The 17,632-nt window shown below is 42.9% G+C and overlaps 1 protein-coding gene across 6 annotated transcripts in view; it reads left to right on the top strand.

Moving 5' to 3' along the window:
* Positions 1–17,632, top strand: part of Akap7 (A-kinase anchoring protein 7) — a 133,853-nt gene that overhangs the window by 65,703 nt on the left and 50,518 nt on the right. For all 6 annotated transcript variants that reach the window (XM_085689451.2, XM_085689435.2, XM_085689445.2 and 3 more), the window contains exon 7: positions 16,754–16,901. In XM_085689451.2, the coding sequence (XP_085545577.2) occupies positions 16,754–16,901 (148 nt within the window). The remainder of the gene's footprint in view (positions 1–16,753; positions 16,902–17,632) is intronic.

Raw genomic sequence — 17,632 nt, forward strand, 5'->3', positions numbered from 1 at the left:
TACACATTTTCTCAGAATTTTGTATTTTGCCTGGTGTGATTTGATTGCTGTTTGTGTGTGTGTGTGTGTGTGTGTGTGTGTGTGTGTGTGTGTGTGTGTGAGATATGTTTGTGGCAGGGTTATGTAGCCTGCTTGGCTTTTTGCAGAGCTGAGGATGATCTTGAACTTCTGAGCATTTTGCCATGGCCCTGAGTGTTGGGACTATAGGTCTCTACCAGCCTTCCTGAGCTACGGTGTCAGGCTAGAACCCAGGACCTTGTGTTTGCTAGGAAAGTACTCCAACCAAGCTTCAGCCCCGCCCAGTGGTGGCTGTCTGTAACTGTTTATAAATTAGACACCAAAACTACTACTCTTTGAGGGGAAATCTCTGTAATAAATTGGAAGGAGCATGAATTATCTTGTTTTATCTCTGTCATATAGACCCAGAAAAATCACATTGTCTTTTCTGTGTTTAGTCATAGGGGAAAGTGAGTCTTTGCTCCTGTTCTGAAATATCTACTTGGTAAGCATTTTTTGCAAATGGTCTAATTTCATTTTATAGAGAGTGGTTTTTGTTTTGGTTTGAATCTCCAGCTGGCTTCCTTGTATGTATAGAAGGAGAGAGACAAGGAAATGCTTTCAAGTTCTAGAAAGGTAGAGGTGATTTAGAAACCTCCCGACAATACACATCACAATGGGGACCGTGGGGAAGTAGCACACACAATGTCCTATTGTGGTTTTGACACAGAATCTCTTTGGTATTCCTGGCTGGCTGAGAACTCACTGTGTAGACCAGGCTGGCTTCAAACTTGTAAGAACCTCCCATCTCTGTCTTCACAGTGTTAGAGTTACAAGCATATGCTGCCGCGGCCACTGTATACACTGCATTCTTACTGAAACTAAGAGGTGGAGAATTAGTATAGATTCCAAATCACGTTCATGTCTGCTGAGAAGCAGCGAGGACCAGGATCTGTGTGTGAAGCCTCCTTTGGGTGGGGAAGCTAACCCTGATGGTGGAAGATGAGGGTCACTACAAGTTCACACTGCAGAGGAAGAAGGCATGAAGAGTTTGGGAGGAGCCCAGGAGCCTCCTAGAGCCATCACCTCCAGAAAGGGAGGAAGCCCCTCCAGCCACAGTTGCAGGACTCAGGGGTGGTCAGTAGATTTTCTGATATGGGGAGCAGGATGGGTAAGCTTCCCATATCTGTAGTAGAGGAGGAGGAAGTTCTCCATCAGAAAACCAGAGACAGCACAACTACAGCTCCACCCAGTTCCTGAAAGACCAGACATAAACTGTCTGATAACGTCCATGAACCAAGATGGATGGAATAGTCCACTTTGTTCTTTTTCTTTTTCGGTGGTCTACAGATTAACTTTGTTAAGCCTTACTGCAAGCATCCACTCCAGACAAACTCAATGCTAATGGCTTACTTATGTACCATTCTTAGTTGTTTTTGAGCCATTTTTACATCACTAAGTAGGTTAAAAGCAAATCTTGATGACCTTTTAACTCTAAACATCCAATGAAGTCCAACACCATGTGGAATCATAATTTCTCATGATGTGCTCTGCATGCCTTGTGTCAGAATGTCACTGACTGCACCAAGTGCACTGCTGTGTTCTCTGCTTCTCTTGTGTTTCTAATGCAGTTTTACACATTGGGCTGCCGTGCTGTCTGTTTCCATATAAATTTCTAATGATCGGAAGTGGTATCTGAAAAGGTTAACCTACAAGAATGCAAACTTGGAACCTCTCTGTACTTTTATCTTTAGGAATCATGAAACTGTTGAGAGTTTTCTGTGCCAGAATCAGCCAGAAAAGCTCATGTCCTTCTACAATGTCAAAATTCACTGAATAGTAATAAATTCACAGACTTTACAGGTTTCATTGGCTACAGGTTGTCACATGATCTCAATTTCCCTTGTCAGTTAGTTGTTGGAAAACAGTTTTAGTTCAATCTTAATTACAGATATTAACACTTAATTCACCCATATCAAATTCTATCTGTGGATTGTAGAATAATGTTTTTATACACTTTGAATATTTGTCACTTGGATTGGTTTAATAAAAAGCTGAATGGCCACCAGGCGGTAGTGGCTTACACCTTTAATCCCTGTACTCGGGAAGCAGAGGCAGGAGGATCTCTGTGAGTTTGAGGCCAGCCTAGTTTACCAGAGCTAGTTCCAGGACAGATTCCAAAGCTACAGAGAAACCCAGTCTCAAAAAACAACCAAACAAAAAACCCCAAACAAAGTAGCAAAAAAAAAAAAAAAAAAAAAGAATGGCCAATAGCTAGGCAGAGTGGACAAAGGGATGAAGAAGGGCAGAAATGTGGAGAGTTGTCAGCCAGATACGGAGAAAGCAGGAAAACAGCATGGCCTGTACAGAGTAAAGGTAACAAAGCCACAAGGCAGAAAGTAAATTAATAGAAATGGGTTAGCTTAAGTTGTAAGAGCTAATTAGAAATAAGCCTAAGCTATTGGCTGAGCTTTCATAATTAATAATAAGTCTTCATACTGTGGTTTGGGAGCTGGCAGGAGGGACAGAAAAATCCACACCAGTCTGCCTGCCTATCTCTCTCTCTCTCTCTCTCTCTCTCTCTCTCTCTCATCTATCTATCTATCTATCTATCTATCTATCTATCTATCTATCTATCTATCTATCTATCTATCATCTATCTATCTAGGTTGTAGATACAAGAGAGTTAAAGAGGATGTATCAGCAGAGTTCAAGGAGAGGCCTTTGGGGGTGAGGGGGGAGAGAAGCAGGGAGCTGACACAGAGGCAGATACAGGTCTCTTTAGCGATTAGGTTGATGAACCCAATTGAATTGTTGGAAACTCAGCCAGAATGTAGAGTCATGCTGGAAATGGGTGTCAGAGTCGAACCGCCAAGGTGAGATGTAGGGCTGGGGAGGCTACAGAGATGAAGGGCGGGGCGGGAGAATGGGTGGGATGAGCAAAGGTGTCAGTGGGTTGAACTGAGCTGTAGCCTGAAGGACTACAAAGAGTTGGAAGCCCTTTGCCAGCCAGTCCCTTGACACACCCCAGGTGGTCACATGCCATCTCAGCCTCAGATCTTTTCATGGAGTCTAGGTGAGGGTCTGCTGTTTGATAAATTCTGTTAGGATTATGCTGACCTTCCCTGTCACCTGGCAGGATGAACCCAGACAGTAGCCTGTCCCATTAAGAGACAAGCTCCACCCACTCTCAATCTCTCCCTTCCCTTCCAGACAAGGGTTTTCTCTCTCCCTGCCAGTGTTCTGAAGAGGCAGCTCTCTGTCTTTCTCCTCCCTTTCCTCCTCTCCCCTTTCTCCTCTACCCTTTTTCTCCCTTCCTTTCCTCTGGACACTATTTTAATAAAACTTCACACCCTGTCTCCCTCCGCATGACATGTTCTGTTTCCTGTGCACAGGCCCCCACCCATAGTGGGACCTGCCAGGGTCACTCGAGCCGAATCTTTAAAATTTCTCTCCTATTTTTCTGATATGGTTTTAATATGTCCATTTGCTCATATGACCTCAATCTACTAAGCTGTAGGTGATGGCTTCTTTTAGGACTATGTGGACTATGTCATAGGTCAGTGAGTACCTTAAGAGTGGTACTGGGTAGGTGTTTGTTGGTATCTAGAAAATGCTGCTTGTCAAATGGAGTTGCTCTGGGCGTGATATAACTTGAAAACCAGTGTTTCGCACAATGTGGAGTAAGTTAGGAGTAAGTTAAAGCAGGGCATAGCCTGATCGCCACAGAAGCATGGGGGATGGTAGATAGAAAGCTAACTTATTTTAAGGAAAGAGTCTGAGAATTGGCTCAGTACCAGGATTATGAGTGACTCCTTGTTGGTCCTGATTGGCTTAGAGAGAAATAACACAATTGATCTAATATTAAATCTTCAGAGTGGAGTGGAGATGCAAAACAAGTGTTTTCATAGCATTTTTTTCTAGAAAATTTCCCTCAGGATGTCTTCTAGTTTTGAAGAATTATGTGATAGAGCAGGTGTCAACAATAATGTGTTAAATAAAGTAAATCTGACTCTTAGGAGCTTGCCGTTCAGCCGTGTATTGAATGTCACGTGTTTGCAACAGGCTCGTTAGCACCCGTTGTGGGTTAAGATGGCTCTGCCCGTTGTCTTTACACAGCACCTCCACTGAGCTCCCTTCAGCTGGGGCTTTGTTGTCTTGTGCAGAAAGAAGAGAACTGAAGGATTCTTAACCTCTGAATGATTCTTAAACCTCTAAGTGCAAGCATCATTCTGGTCATGTTTTATTGTCCCGAGCAAATCTCATGGTGTTTCGTGAGTTCACAGAGCTGAATGGCTCACCTTGCAGGAAATATTTTGAGCAACTTTATAGTCATTTTCAAATTATTCCTCAAATCTGTTTGACTATCAAGTCCTGTTTTTTCTGATCATTTTATAGCTCTAGTGTTTGGTAGAATGTCATTTAAGAATTTAAAAAGTATGGTGTTTATGTGTGCATGTGTGTGCATGTATTTTAGTTGCTTTTATGTTAAACAAGGCAGCTTAGTTTCTGTGGTTTCGTTTGGCTTACAGTTGAAGAGTAAGAGCCCATGACTGTCACAGAGGGGAGCGGAGCAGCAGGCACACAGCATGGTGAAGCACGGTGCCGAGGTAGTAGCTGAAAGCTGATATCTTGATCTACAAGCACAAGGCAGAGAGAAGAGGTAGCTGGGAATAGTGCCAACGTTTGAAACCTCAAAGCCCGCCTTTCCCCAGGGATATAACTCTCCCACCAAGGCTACACCTCCTATCGTTTCTCAAATAGTTACACCAACTTGGGAGCAAGCATTTAAATATATGAGCCTATTGGGGCCAGTCTCACTGACACCACTATCACTTGTGTGCATGTATGTTTATGTGTGTATGTCAGGGGGGTGTAACATGGAGGGCCGGCTTGTTGGGGTACCTGTCCCACCTGGTACGCCACAACCGGCAAGTCCCAGAGAAAATCAATCACGTAGAGATCTCTATAAGTTATAAAGCTGATTGGCCCATTAGGTCAGACTTCTTATTAGTCCTTGTAACTTATATTAATCCATTATCGTTATCTGTGTTAGCTACACGGCTCAGTACCTTTCTCAGCGTGGCAGCTCATATATTGCCTCTTCAGTGATCTGGGCAGGAATGGTGAAGGGAGCTTCCTGCTTCCCAAAATATTCCTGTTCTCATCGCCCCACCTCTACTTCCTGTCTGGTTGACCCGCCTATACTTCCTGCCTGGCCAATCAGCATTTTATTAAAATACATGATTGACAGAATACAGACAATTCTCCCGCACCAGGGGAGCATGCACATTTGTGTATGTGCATATGGGGGCCAGAGTATAGGCTTGGGTGTTATCTTTAGAAATGCTATCCACTTTCCTTAAGACAGAGTCTCTCATTGGTCTGGAATTTACTGTTAGGTTAGACTGACTGGCCACTGAGCCCGAGGAGAGCCTAATCCAACTGGAAAAACAATTCAAGCGCAGACATAATATAACTTGGGATGGAAGTTAGTATAAATCCGAATTTTAGGAGAGATTAGTTACCATGAATTCTAGAGTCCAGCATAGTTTCCATGGAGTCCTGAAGGGAGGAGCCTTCAAAATGTGGGCTCATCACAGCAAAGGACATACACAGCATGAGGGAAGAAATCAATGTCAAAAAGCATTTTTCCCCCAAAATTTTGCCATGATTCAGTGAGCCTTTGGCAGTGATTAGTTTTAGATTTTTCCTAATAGGCTGAGACTTTCTGGAAGTCTCTGAATTCAAACATCATAGACTAGCAGAGAGCTGTGTCCGTAGGGATAAATGCCAGAGAAACTTGCTGGCCTGGTCCTGCAAGAGGAAGTAAGGCAGCCAGCAGGGTACATTTGTGCGGGGGATCAGCTAGCCCAGCTTTCTCTGGCTTGGAGTTTGCTCTGGCATCTCCAGCTCGTGTTCACCCACAGCATCCCTCTGAGGCCAGGCTGCTGGTGATGCCCACAATGCTTTGGGTCAGGGGTCTGAATGTGCTTTGAACTTCTTGTGCCTGGAGCTCCCGCGCCTTCCCTGGTGTCCCTCTGGAGTCACCTTCCCAACTGTGGGCTAGCAGCCTGTGGCCCCTCAGGATTCTCTGTGCATGGCTAGCGCTACACCGAAGGGTACTCTGCCTGTGTCACATGTCACAGAGTAGAGGAATGCTTCAACCCCAACATCCCCAGGAGTGCCGCCACGCAGGGCATCAGTTTAAGGCAGGTCACCTGCTCAGTCTGGGAGGCAAGAGTGACGGTAGGTTAGGCTTAACTGAGATGGTGTTTCTGAACGGTTACCCAGTAATATTTGAAACCACACACAGTTCTAGTTTAAATCTAATTTTTAAAATAGAATTTTAGAACTTGTAGTAAAAAGATATAACAGCAAAGTATTCAAGCTAATTAGAATTGTCTATGTTTGCTTTAACGTTTTAGAATCTAAATGATCTGTTTCAAATTTCACCATGTTTGACAGGAAACATTTTTTTTTCCATGAAAAGCCATTTTCGGGGATTTTGGAATGTGCATCATCTGGGAGTTAATTCCATTTTCCTAATCAAGGATAAAAGACAAAATGAAATCTTATAATCTTGTAGGGAACTGGCATGCCTCTACAGTGGGTGAATGATGGGTGGAGACAGAAGAACGTCTATGGTCAGAAAGCTAATAGAAGTCCCATGTAAGCAAAGAGCTGAAGTTATTTGTGTGGTCGTCAGTTTTATCACTGGAGTGATTGGGCATGCTCATCAGCCGAACAACTGCTGTTAATTATAATTATCCACACAGTGAAAGAAACACTGCTTTCCTTGAGAGCCACCTCTTGATAGGAGCAGAAATGAAGGTTGAAACACACAATTATAATTAGTTTACCTTGGAATTATATTTCCACTCCTAAATAGATGAGCCAATTTGTTGTCATGATTCATTGGAGCCTTATTCTTATGAAAAGTGATACCTTAAAAACAGTACAATAGGTCCTGGGGAGATAGCCTAGTTAGTCACGTGCTTGTGCAAGTGTGAGGACCCGAGTTAGGTCCCCAGCACTGTGTAAGAAGGCGGGGCCTGGTACAGCTGTAATCCTGGCGCTGGATAACAACTCTTGGCTACCAGGGTCCTAGTTTTGTTCTTGAAACCAACCTGATGGCAGCATTTTTAACTCTTGGTAAAATCTATGACACCATGTTGGAGGCTGATCATAACGTGATTTTCACACTGCCCTCAGGCTGATGACCAGAGCATAAACTGTCTTCTCTCCTCCCAGCTGAATTTGATTGTCGTAATTGGTTCCATAACTTCATTTAGAGCAGAACTTTTCTTTGTCCATAGTAACAGGTTGAGGCTCCAGCGCCTGTCCAAGAGACTGTTCTGTTGGCTCCCCCTGGTGCTCAAACTTTAGCGTTCAGTTCTCCCTGTGTAAAACCCTCCCATCCTCTTGAGTTACATACACCTTGCATCTCTGGCTTCTTCACTTGCTCTGAAATTCAGGAAACCATGAACCAAATTAAGTCATGGCTGGGAAGTGGCCACCTGGAAAGAATCGGGATGGATGGGGGTATCCTGGATACCTCACCACACATAAGCTTCCTGGCAGGTGCCTAATGTGTCCAGAGATAAGGCAGACATAGGCACGGTGGGTCAGGCTTGGCTAGACTAGTCTTCTGCAAGGGCATGCTCATATGATATCACATACTGGGTATAGACAGTTTATGGAATTTCTTCAGCTCTAACCTCCTATGATGTTAATTCCTTCTATCTGAGTTTTTCTTTTCTTACTAAGTACATTTTACAGTGCCCTGTAGGTAAAGTGAAATGATTCTTTATTTTTATAATCTTTAAAGGAAAAGTGAATGTGGAAATTATTGATGGGCCCTCATAACATTTTTATTGTGCTTTTTAAACAGCAATATGTAATATGATTTTCAAAGATATACACCAACACCAAGTACCTTAGAAAACATATGTAATGTGGGTAATTATGTCTGGAGTGGAGAAGGGGACAATTAACAATTAGACATTTAAATTTAGAATGTGGATGAAAGGAAGGTTACAATACATGTTGAAAATAAGCTAATCTTAAATAGCAGTCTGTGTCATGTTAAAAGGAAAGTCTTTGGATACAGTTCTTGTTTGACCTAGAGAAAAACATTTATTTTTAAGTTGGTTTCAGGACTTCACCCAACTTCATATGTTTAATGGCTGTTTCATATTTGACTACTGTTTCCTCCCCATACCAAGCTTCATTTTGTTTAATGTACTATTTAGGGAATATTTCCAACCAAATATGATGAAAAAGCTCAATGCATCAAGTGCTTTCGCTCCTGGCTGTTAGGACAAGCAGTGTACATCTGCCTGCCACCAGTTGTCACCCAGATCTTGGAGAGCGAGGCTGCTGGAGCCCTTCCTCTGTCAGACTGGGGCTTCTGACCTAAATGCACAGAGAGAATTCTCCTGCAGAATTAGAGCAGGATGTGTTAGCTGAAGTAGGATGTTCTGTTGAGACGGATGCTGATGAAGGGAGTCATGGGGGAGGAGGGGAAGGAGAAGAATGGTGCGAGTCTGGGAAACTGATAGTTCCTACAAGGGGAAGGGGGAGGAGGAGCACTGAGCACACAGAACAGGATGTGCTGCAGTTTGTTTCTGATCTTTCTTGCCTAATTACAAGGTATCAAGAGTGATGTCTGTAGATGCATTTGAATTATTTGTCAGTGTGCACTGCTTTCTGTGTGCACTCTGGATACCCCCCTCTCATTTGAACTGTGTCTGTGCTACAGTTAGGCCTGTGCTATGGTTTCTGTCTATAGGAATCTGTTCTGTACTCTGAACTTCTGACCTATAAATACAGAATGCATTTTGTCACCATATAGCTATATTGCAATATGTAGGCCACTGTCACAGTACCAGGTAAATATGATGTGTTGGGATTTTTTGCATTATCTATTTCGCGTCTTCTCTAGATCACTTACCTGTTCAGGTCCTGGACTTTTTAAAATTAATGCTGGAAATGTTGGAAAGTGCAGATTAGTAGGGAATGCTATCATACTGGAAGAGGGACACATTAGATCAGGTTATAAGTCTACAGAGCATCCATGCTGAGGACTTTTGATGGAAGCATATTATTTTTAGCATTTAGAAATGAATGGGTAAGATGGTCACTCCAGAACACGCACCAAAGAGCAAACAAAGCCTTAGGGAGAAGAATATGAGGTAGGTGTTAAGAAAAATCTTAATACAAGCTGCTCCGCCGACACAAAGAACGCCAATTAAACCAGATTAGACTAAATTAAATGCCCGTGTTTAATAAATGACACACTCCTGGGTGGCCAGGAGCATGGCAAGGGGAAGACAAAGGGAGCACACTCACAAACCCAAAACCACGAGTTCCTTTTTCCAGCACAAGGCTAATTACCCTGTGGGAGTGGTCCTGACCCTCCCTGGGGAGCGGTCAGTGCTTGGCAGGCTGGGGTGATACTTCCAACTCAATATTATAGTAGGGAAGAGGCTGCAGCATACTTTCATGCAGGCGACCACAGGGTGGCTCCAACCCAAGAAAACAGCTGGAGGTTCATCCTGGGAAGTGGAGAGTCCAGCTCTCCTATGGCAGTTGTTCTTGGATGCCTACATTATAGGGCCTCTGCTTTGTTTCTTGGTTTACAAAGCCATGTGAAAGCATAATCCCCAGTCATCTGGCCCAATAGCATATGTTCTCTCTTGGTAGATTTATGAAGTTTTTTGTAGGGGAAACTGAGATCAGCTAAGAGGATGAAGCATGAGCATGTATGAGAACAAAATGTGCAGGAGATGAGGGCACCTTAGTGTTCCGTCATGGATTGTGTCATGCCTGCAATGGTGAGAATGTGCACCCCAGTGACCTGTTAACCCCGTGACTAACATGGCCAGGCCGGTATGAAAGAGCCTCAGTCACTATAAACGTGAGTGACAGCCAAGCACCTCTCTTCTGATCGATGCTGGGACCAGGAAGCATGGTGCTTTTTTCCCTAGTGATTTTGTAGTGGCTTTTCCCATTAGGATTTGTATAACCTTCCCTCAGGGACTGTTTTCCTTGCCTCTGGATGCCACCAAGGAGCACTGGGCTCCACTCAGGGTGTTAGGACAGAGAAAGCTAGATGCCAATAGTGGGTCAAGACACTGTACCTCTAAACAACTGTTTCTGCCGTTACTTCCCGAATGTGTAATATTGTATATAATATAGGTGGAGATGGTCTGTGTTTCTTTCCTTAAAGAGCTGAGATCAAACAAGCAGGAGTGCTAAAAGCAAGTTGATAAATAGAGGGATTGTGGAGAAGGCATACCTGAAAAACCCCAGCTATGTAAATACTCAAGCTTAAAATAAAATAAGCAATTGAGAACTATTATGTGTTCAAGGAACCCTTGTTCTGAACTCTGGCAATCTCTGCTGGCATTTTACTTATTTGGATATTTACAACAAGAAAGGGGTTCTCTTAAGGGACTCGATCATTTGCATATCTTTTCTATGCTTAAACAACATCTGAGTTCTTTTAAAAAATTTGTATTTTTATAATTTTTACTTACATATGTGTACATGCATGTGTGCATGCATGCGTGTACATGTGAATAAATGCAAATGTATGTGACTGCCCACAACAGCCAGAAAAGGGGGACAAGTCCCTTGGAATGGTAGTTACAGGAGGTCAAGAGTCATCAACATGGGTGCTGGGAACCAAACTAGGTCCTCTGGAAGGAGGAGCCAGTGGTCTTAAGTGCTGATCTATCTCGCCAGCCCCTAGAAGTTCTTTCACTCCCCTGTTCCTATTTATAGTGAATGAGAATCATTACTGTGTGCAATAGTTATTACTTGATCTACTCATATCAATGCAGCGTATTAAAGGCTGCCATTTTAGAATGCTAGAGGCTCCCAAACTAATTTTGACGTTGTCTTGATTGCATACAACTGTTTCTCAAGAATGATTAACAGTCTTAGAATTTTAATATCTTGAATAAATAGCATAGAGCTGAGGCCTCATTCTGTTCTTTTTAGTTTGTCTGTGTTTTTTACTTGTCCTGATGGCTGGCTCTGGGTGTCCCTCGTCAGCGACTAGTTCTCTGTGATGTAGCTTCCTCATCTGGGATAATAATTGTTCCAATCCCAAAGGCTACTTTTTCTTTGTTTATTATGTAGTTTTTAAACTTTCTTTTTTATTTTTTCCTTTGTGTCTTTCACATCATGCATCACAATCCCCCCATCTCCTGTCCCCTTGCATCTATCTGCCCTGTGCCCCGCAATGCCTCCCACCCCCAATAAAATTTAAGATATAAAAGTAAAAAAGAAAAAAAGGAAAATCTCGTCACAGAAGCTGCAGTCTGACACAATGAGTCACAAAGCAAATCTCTTTATCTATACATCTTTACATGCAGGTGTTCATCTCGAAGAGTCATTGGTTTGGCTCAAGACCCCTGGTCTCTACTACACTGTCAACACTGGGCGCTCACTGGGACTCTTCCTGGACATGCTGTTGCTGCCATGTGTTGGGGGAGATCCTATAGTGCTGGATTCACAGGACTGTACCTCCCCCCGAAACCTGTGTTCTAGCAGATCACAGATGGGGTGGCTGCTGGGCTGGGCCGACACATAACCCTGACTCTGGTCCTAGGTAGTTGCAGGTCATCCTCCAGTTTTGTCCTGACTAGTTCACCCCTTGCAGCCATGAGTAAGGGGTGGGGCCATTGCCCCTTTCACACCCTCAGGGTGAGTTCTCCCACACCTTCAGGGCCAGCTCTACTGTGTTGCCCGGTCAAGGTGTAGGGGCCACTCTTCTGAGTACAGCAACTGAGGAGGGGCAGGGATAACTCCCCTGCTCTTATGACCTTAGGGCCAGCTCTGCCATCTGAGGGTGGGGTCTCTCCTCCATTCATGCCACCACCTGACAGGTGAATAATGGGCCAGCTTTCCCATTTGCCTTCTTAGGCTTTGGTGAGGGGAGGATCTCTCTGCCACCTGCGCTGCCACTGACAGATGAGTAATGGGGACAGCTCTCCCTTCTGCCTCAAGTGTTGATGGGGGAGGTAGAGAAGTGGGGATACTCTGCCTACCCATGTCAAAGGCTACTTTTTGAGTTCATATTTTCTGCTAGTGCTAGGTGATAGGAGGCTCCAATGTTTGCAGATTGATCTAAAATAATAAAGCAGCATCATTTTGTCTATTTCCATCAGTTCTTGTGTTTTCACCTGTACATTTATTGACAGGTACTAGTAGGCAGAATGCCAGGGCCTTGGTCAAGCAGGAAATGGGTATGGTCGGTGGAGGACTAACTACATTGCCTGGCCCAGTACGACAGGAAGAAAAGACAGCAAGGCCATTCTTGCCCAGGGTGGTGATGTTTGCTGGATCCAGAATCCCCTCACTGGTTCTGAGCCAGCAAACACAGGGCCTTGAAGACACATGTCTTCTCATGGCAGCCGCAAGCTAGGGTGAACCTGAGCTTGCCTGGTTGTTCTGACTGGAAGAAGCTGAGGAGGTACCAGGGACCAGCAGGTGGTTCCTCTCAAGGTGCAGATGCAACAAAGGGGGTAAGCGTCAGAAACTGTAGCAATAGTAAGAGGGGTGGGGTGATGGGGAATTTTAGACTGAGGTTTTCTTCAAATCCTTATGGCAATTTCAAAGTCTTTGTAATTTTGAGTGTTATATATGTGTGTGTGTGCGCACACACACACACACACACACACACACACACACACACACACACACACCCCACGTCTGAGACGTATAGGTGCTACGGTTGCCTTTTAACCAGCCAATGCCAAAAGGATTAGACTAATTTGGTTTGGCCTCTTAATTTACATTCTTAGCTTTGGTTTGTGTCATTCTTAACAGGATTTTTTTTTAAATTGTCACGTGTATTTCTATGAAAGCTCATTGTATCCAGGAATAAATTGTTGAAAAACATAGCCGAGATCCTGAAGGTTAAGTTTGTTGTCAGTAGGACAAAGCCCTCCTTCATCCCATTTGCAGACTGTTTGTGTAAATTGTGATTTTTATAACAAAGAACAATAAGAAGTTACCATCTGTTACAAACAGTCTCTTAACCTTCCTAATAAAATGACTGTTTCATTGTTCTGAACACAGTTACTTTGTCACAGATTGTGAGCTAATGTGAATTTTCACATTCCACATCCCTAACTGCATTAAAGACAGATCTAGATGCTGGGTAATCTGAGTCTGAACACCCTGTGACACATTTAAATTATGCATATCATTGAGTTGATGTAAATGATGTTGTGCGTGCTTCCAGAGTAAATAATCTCCATTATTTACCTTCAGATTCAGCCATCAGATAATTCTAAATGCACTTGCCAGCCTCTCTTGGCATCTCTGAGGATCTGGCTGTTTGGGTGCCAAGTTGCGCTCCAGCAGAATGGCGCACAGCTTCACGGCAGGCTGCACCAACGGCCAACAAATGGCTTTGACCATCACTGATCGTCTCCAACTGTGGCTCAAAGGAGGCTAAAGGGAAACAAAACTTGAGTCATCTCTGATAATTAAGATAGCCTTGAAAACGTTTGGTTTGATATCTGTTTCCACTAGGTAACTGCTTCAAAATGTAATATCCTGCATGTACTTTTAATAGACAACCTCATACATGTAAACAATGCATGTTGATCATATCTTCCTCAAAACATCTGTATTTAACTTAGGTTTTATTCTTGTCAGTGTTATAGTGCATCACCAATGTGGTGCTTATACTGAGCACAATTGCATATCTGAAGTCCTTAAAACATATACCATCCCTGTTAATTTCTAGAAAAATAGCCTTACCATGAAGTATTAGGCTATCATCCAGCCCATTTAAAGCAGCAAGTTCACAGCACTGTTCAATGGGATTGTTAGAGATATCTTCATAGAGACTTTCTGTATTTGAAGCAATCTCCACTCAGATTTTTATCATAGGCCGCGTTTTCCTGGATAGCAATTTGAGGCTTTTCTTCGAGCTTTCCCGACATGTTCATACCGTCTTCTACCTTAGACAACAGGGCGCCTTGGGGAGGGTGGGCTCGGCCTGTGACAGTGAAAGCTGAGTTAGTTGGCGGTCCTGAGCCTGCATAGAATGCTTCAACCTGAAGCTGCAGCCTTGAATGGTGGTGCCTCTGAGACTGTTTTGGAAATCCTACAGGTTCCCTACAAAAATAGGATCCTGGGGCTGGAGAGATGGCTCAGAGGTTAAGAACATTGCCTGCTCTTCTAAAGGTCCTGAGTTCAATTCCCAGCAACCACATGGTGGCTCACAACCATCTGTACTGAGGTCTGGTGCCTTCTTCTGGCCTGCAGACATACACACAGACAGAATATTGTATCCATAATAAATAAATATTAAGAAAGAACTGCTTCCAAAAAACAAAAACAAAAATAGGATCCTTCTTAGCCTTACCTCTAGTGACGCCTGATTTTGATATAGTCACCAATTTTCTCAGAATGATGACCTTCCTTTCCTTGCTTATTTAGTTTTTGAGATAGGGTCTTCTTATGCGGCACAGACCAGTCCATTTATTATAAAAGAAAACATCATCTGCTTGCGCTAGATGGTGAGATGAATTCCGTGTTTATTAGAAAAGAAAGGTCACCCAATACAGTCTCTGGAGAACAAAGATTATGCTAATGTTCTGATATATATATAAGATTAAACATATTCTCATCTCTTTCTAGATTCTTTATTAAATTTTTTATTTTGATGGAGATAGAGCTTCAAGCTCTCCCAAGGCATCATGCATTTTGAACTGTACTTTCTGTATAAGTTATGAGTTATGGAATTAATTCCATGTTACTTGCTGATAAAACCTAACACCTTAGAATGTACATCAGAAGTTAGCTGTGAAGAATTTTTGCAAAATAATTGGTACTTGTCACTTGTGAAATTGATTAGCCAAGAAAATTAGTTTATGGGCACTTTTATATTTTCCTTATTTCTTTTGGGTCAGTGAGATGATTTGGTGGCTAAAGATGCTTTCAACAACTTGAGTTTGGTTCCCAGACCCACATGGGGAAGGAGAAGACAAACTCCTAAGAGCTGCCCTCTGACCTCCAAATGTACACTGGGGTGTGCCCCCTCCAAATAAATGAATAAATGTAAATAAAATAATAAAATTACACTTTATAAAAATGAAAATGAGAACTTAATAGTTGTTCAATGATGACATCGTGGTCCTGGAATTGAAGAACCTGTGCTCAGTTGTCATTGTCTGCTGTTGTCTGTAAGGGAACCATTGCCCCTCCACTTCCACCTTCCTAAGCACCCATGCACACACACACACATGTGCACACACACACATGTGCACACACATGCATGCACACACAAACACATGCACACATGAATGCATACACACACAGAAAAAAGCTTTTAGGACATAAAATTGGTTTCATTTACTCATAACTTTTTTAGAAATAAGGACACCCAATTTTACTTATAAACAAACAAACAAAACCACTGTTAGCTTTAAAGCCACACATTATCCCAACCCAGTGATAGTGAGTAACTTCATTACCTGACTCTAACCTCTACATAGATCAATTGGAAAAAAAAAATCTAACCAGAGAAAGTCTGGAGTTAAATCATATCGTAAACCAGATGGACTTAATGCATATCAACAGAGTGTCCCACCAAAACTAAGGGTATTGGATTTTATCAAGGATATTCCCCAAAGTTTTCAGCCTGTGCAGGTAGAATAGAATTATCAAACTGAGTAGGGAAGAGCTGTTAGTGTGTGTCTGGGGGAGCAGTTAAGCACAGGAGGCCCGTCTAGACACAGAACTCAAGCATGTTTTAAATATGGGCAGCAGCCTATTGGGTAAATCACATGATACAGTGGAGTACAGAGACAAAAGCATTTGGCAGATCTGTGTGTGTGTGTGTGTTTTTTTTTTTTTGACTTGGCATACTTGCTGAAATAATGGAACTGGGTCTCAAGAAGTACTGAGGATAAAACCATATTCAGGTGAAAATTAAAATGTCATTTTCATTTGCATAGGAAAAATGAAACAGAACAAAAATCACACGATTTTCTGTCCTGACTTAAAATTTTCTATAAATTTTTATTAGCAAACGAAACGGGGAAATTTTTATTAGTTAAAAAGTAAAAACTAGTGAAAAAGTGAAACTCGTAGACTGTCTTGGGAGTCAGGCTGAGGTCTCAGACACTGCATAATGATGGGGAGGGGCTCTTATTTCCTGCTGGGAGACTACGGTAGTTCCCAGAGCCCCTCGCTACAGTTCAGCATCCAGCTGCCTCTGCTGTTTTGACAAGGAAAGGCAGTGGAGGAAGATGCAGAAAAGCTGCTGGCTTCACTGTCCCAGCTCAAATCAGGTTTGTTGTCAGGTGGTTTTTATGTAAGCGCTTAAGTAATACGAGTTAGCGTTATTAGAGCCTCGTCCTCACCAGAAATTCCAAGACACACATCATTCTAAAACCATTCACTCACACCCCTGTCCTTGCAGACGATCGCTCTGGGGACCGAATCATCATACACGTTCTTAGTTCTGAAACTTAAAGATGTGTGAGGTCCCAAGTGCTGCCACATCCAATTACACTCTTAATTGATGGCTCTAAATCATCCCATCCCAGGCGTGGAGACTTTAAAAACAACTTGTCAGAAATTCTGCGGCATCTATTTTCAGGTGCCAGAGGGCAGTGCTGAATCCAAAATGTAATCTCGGGTTCTGAGAGACTGATAGAAATATGAACTGGCTGCCCCAGTGATATGATTGATTGATGTGATTTTGTTTTGTCATTTCAAGGGAGTGAAAAAAATAGAGCCCGAATTGTATGAACAATTCGTCAACCACAGATTTGGAGAAGAAATTCTGTATCGGGTAGATCTCTGCTCCATGCTGAAGAAAAAGCAAAGTAATGGTTATTACCACTGTGAGGCTTCCATTGTGGTTGGTAAGTGCCATTGAAAACATCATTAACATCTTTAGTTTTGATTTCTTAATGTCACTTTTTAAAATAAATATTTCAGGTTATTTGTTTTCCAGAGTTCTGTGTTTTTCCTGTTTACTATAGTGGCACAGTAGAAAATGTGTAGAGAGTTGCCTTTTCTCAGCTTCTATACTTCTATGCCTTAAACCTGATCATAATGAGGTCTTGAAATGTTGGCTGAAAATTTGTTCCAGTTTAATTTTATTTTATGAAGACAAGGAAAGCACTTTCTTTAGGGAGAGCCACATGGCCACACTGCTCGCCAGAGTGTATCTGGCTACCGTCATGGGTAGTGACCCGACGCTGGCAGCTTCACTACAGGAAGGCAAAGTGTGGGTGTCCTGTGCTGTTCAAGACTTTGGTCCTTCCGTAAAGAAAACATGCTTGGAGAGAAAACAGAGGTCCACGCCCAGGTAGCTCCGCTCGCGCGTGCATGCTGTCATCTTAACCGTCAGGCCGTCTCCCACCTTCTGGAGGGGGTGCATTTCACAGGAGCCTGCGCTGTTGGACCTAAATGTACTGTTCCCAGTGAGACAGCGTTGCAAAGAGCTGAACTTGAAGACAGCCTGATTTACGTGCTTTTAGAGTAGCGTGGAAGCGAGAAGACAAATGTTTGTAAATATTTCAAGTTCTTCAGCCAAAGTAGTTTCTCTCCACATCAGTTCAGGGGAAAAGAAACCTGCATTGGACCTACC

This window comes from Myodes glareolus, chromosome 1 (assembly GCF_982192425.1).
Source record: "Myodes glareolus chromosome 1, mMyoGla1.1, whole genome shotgun sequence".
Taxonomy (NCBI): domain Eukaryota; kingdom Metazoa; phylum Chordata; class Mammalia; order Rodentia; family Cricetidae; genus Myodes; species Myodes glareolus.